This window comes from Neopelma chrysocephalum, unplaced genomic scaffold (genome assembly GCF_003984885.1).
Source record: "Neopelma chrysocephalum unplaced genomic scaffold, ASM398488v2 Primary Assembly neopelma1_97207, whole genome shotgun sequence".
NCBI lineage: Eukaryota > Metazoa > Chordata > Aves > Passeriformes > Pipridae > Neopelma > Neopelma chrysocephalum.
In genome coordinates, this window is record NW_020925848.1 from 21,630 (window position 1) to 23,415 (window position 1,786).

Below are 1,786 nucleotides of genomic sequence, written 5' to 3' on the forward strand. Positions count from 1 at the left end.
CTGAAGGGGCTCCAGGAGAGCTGGAGAGGGACTGGGGACAAGGGCTGGAGGGACAGCACACAGGGAATGGCTTCCCACTGGGAAAGGGGGGATTTAAGTGGGATATTGGGAAGGAATTCCTGGCTGGGAGAGTGGGGAGGCCCTGGAATGGATTTCCCAGAGGATGCCCCTGGATCCCTGGAAGTGTCCAAGGCCGGGTTGGATCCCCCTGGGATGGTGGGAGCTGTCCCTGCCCGTGGCAGGGGGTGGGAACGGGATCATCTTTCCACTCCCTTCCCACCCAACCCATCCCACGATTCCCTGGAGAATCCATGGGATGGCTGCTGGAACCCCCCTCCCCCCTTTCCCGGGGGTTCCCAGCCGGGTTTGGAGCTCCCGGGGGCTCAGGGTGTGTTTTCCCGGTTTTCCCAGCCGTGGTCAGCTCCAGCGGCGGCGGCGGCTTCTCCAGCTCCGGAGGATTCCTGGGAGGAGCCCTCGGCGCCGGGATGGGCAGCGGAGCCCTCGGCTTCTCCTCGGGTGGGGCCACCAAGTCCTACTCCATCACCACCACCTCCAGCAGCCGCCGCAGCGTCAGGAAGTAACTCCGGCCACATTCCCGGGAGGGAGGGAAACCCTTGGGAAGCAACGCCCGGGGGCCTTTCACAAAAGGCACAAAAGCGGCTGCAAAACAAATTCCTGCCCCTGCCACGACACTCCCGAGGCTCCATCCTGCTCCCGAGGCTCCATCCTACCCTGGAATATCCCCCTGGGAGCGGGATCAGACCTCCCGGGGCTGGATTTGGCAAATCCCACATTCCCGCTGCGCCTTTGCCGAAGGGACCCGGAGATTCTCTGCCCCCCCTTAATTGGATTTTGGAAGATTTCCATCCCTCAGGTCTCACCCCGGGCTGGGTTTTTAAAAACGTGTCAAGGAGAAAAGGGTGAAACTGCTCTGGATTTCTCCTTATTTTCCTTTGGGAACGGGCTCGGGGCTGGAATTCCACGATTCTCCTCTGCCTGGAGCTGTTTTCTGCCCAAAGGCAGATTTATTTCGGGCTCTTTGGAGCAAAATAACCCATCAACTCCTCCCTCCCTTGTTCCCTGTTCTTCAATGCAGCCCAGAGCTTGAGGGACATTAAATTGCTTGAAATTCCAAGTGTCCCACTCCAAAGGGGGAGAACATTCCCGGTTTCTGGGTGTCTCTGTTCACTCTGGGGGTATTTCGGGATCTCTGGGGTCTCCTCCCGCGAGGCAAAAGCGTGTTTGGGGTTGGTGCAGATCCCAAAAACTCCTCCTTCCTGCCGAGGCGGGGCTTCGGCCTCCCCGAGCCGGGGGAGAGCGGGGTCGTGGCTGCAGCGGGAAGAGTTTTTCGGGAATAACTCCAAGGAACTGCGCAGCCATCCCGTGCTGATGCTCGGCCGTGTCCCGACGGTGCGTTTTTTGGGTGGAATTTTGATGCTTTTCGTGTCTGTCCCGAGGCCTTTAATAAAAGTTTCCCTTTTTCCTGCTCGTTCGGTCCCGGCTGAGTTCTTTGTGCTGCTCGGGAGCGACGGGAATTATCCGGGAATCCCCTTCCTGGGGCACCTGGAGCAGGGACCGGGCAGGATTTGGGATTTGCTGCCTCCCCAGGGTCGTTCCCGGTGGGATTTTCCCTGCCTGGAGGGCAGAGGGAGGAGGGGGCTGGGGTTGGGTTCCGCTCCGGGTGAAAGGAGGGATCGGGTCCCTCTCTTTCCTGGAATGTGGGAGCCTCTTCAGGGCTTGGAGAGGGGAATTTGGGACATGATTCCTGCTCCTCTGGGGCCCCCCC

At 60.1% G+C, this 1,786-nt stretch overlaps 1 protein-coding gene across 3 annotated transcripts in view; it reads left to right on the forward strand.

Moving 5' to 3' along the window:
- LOC113961448 (keratin, type II cytoskeletal cochleal-like) overlaps positions 1 to 1,493 on the forward strand; it is a 17,029-nt gene extending 15,536 nt beyond the window's left edge. For all 3 annotated transcript variants that reach the window (XM_027671760.1, XM_027671762.1, XM_027671761.1), the window contains exon 8: positions 412 to 1,493. In XM_027671760.1, the coding sequence (XP_027527561.1) occupies positions 412 to 581 (170 nt within the window). In that variant the 3' untranslated portion in view covers positions 582 to 1,493. The remainder of the gene's footprint in view (positions 1 to 411) is intronic.
- Positions 1,494 to 1,786: the final 293 nt, after the last annotated feature.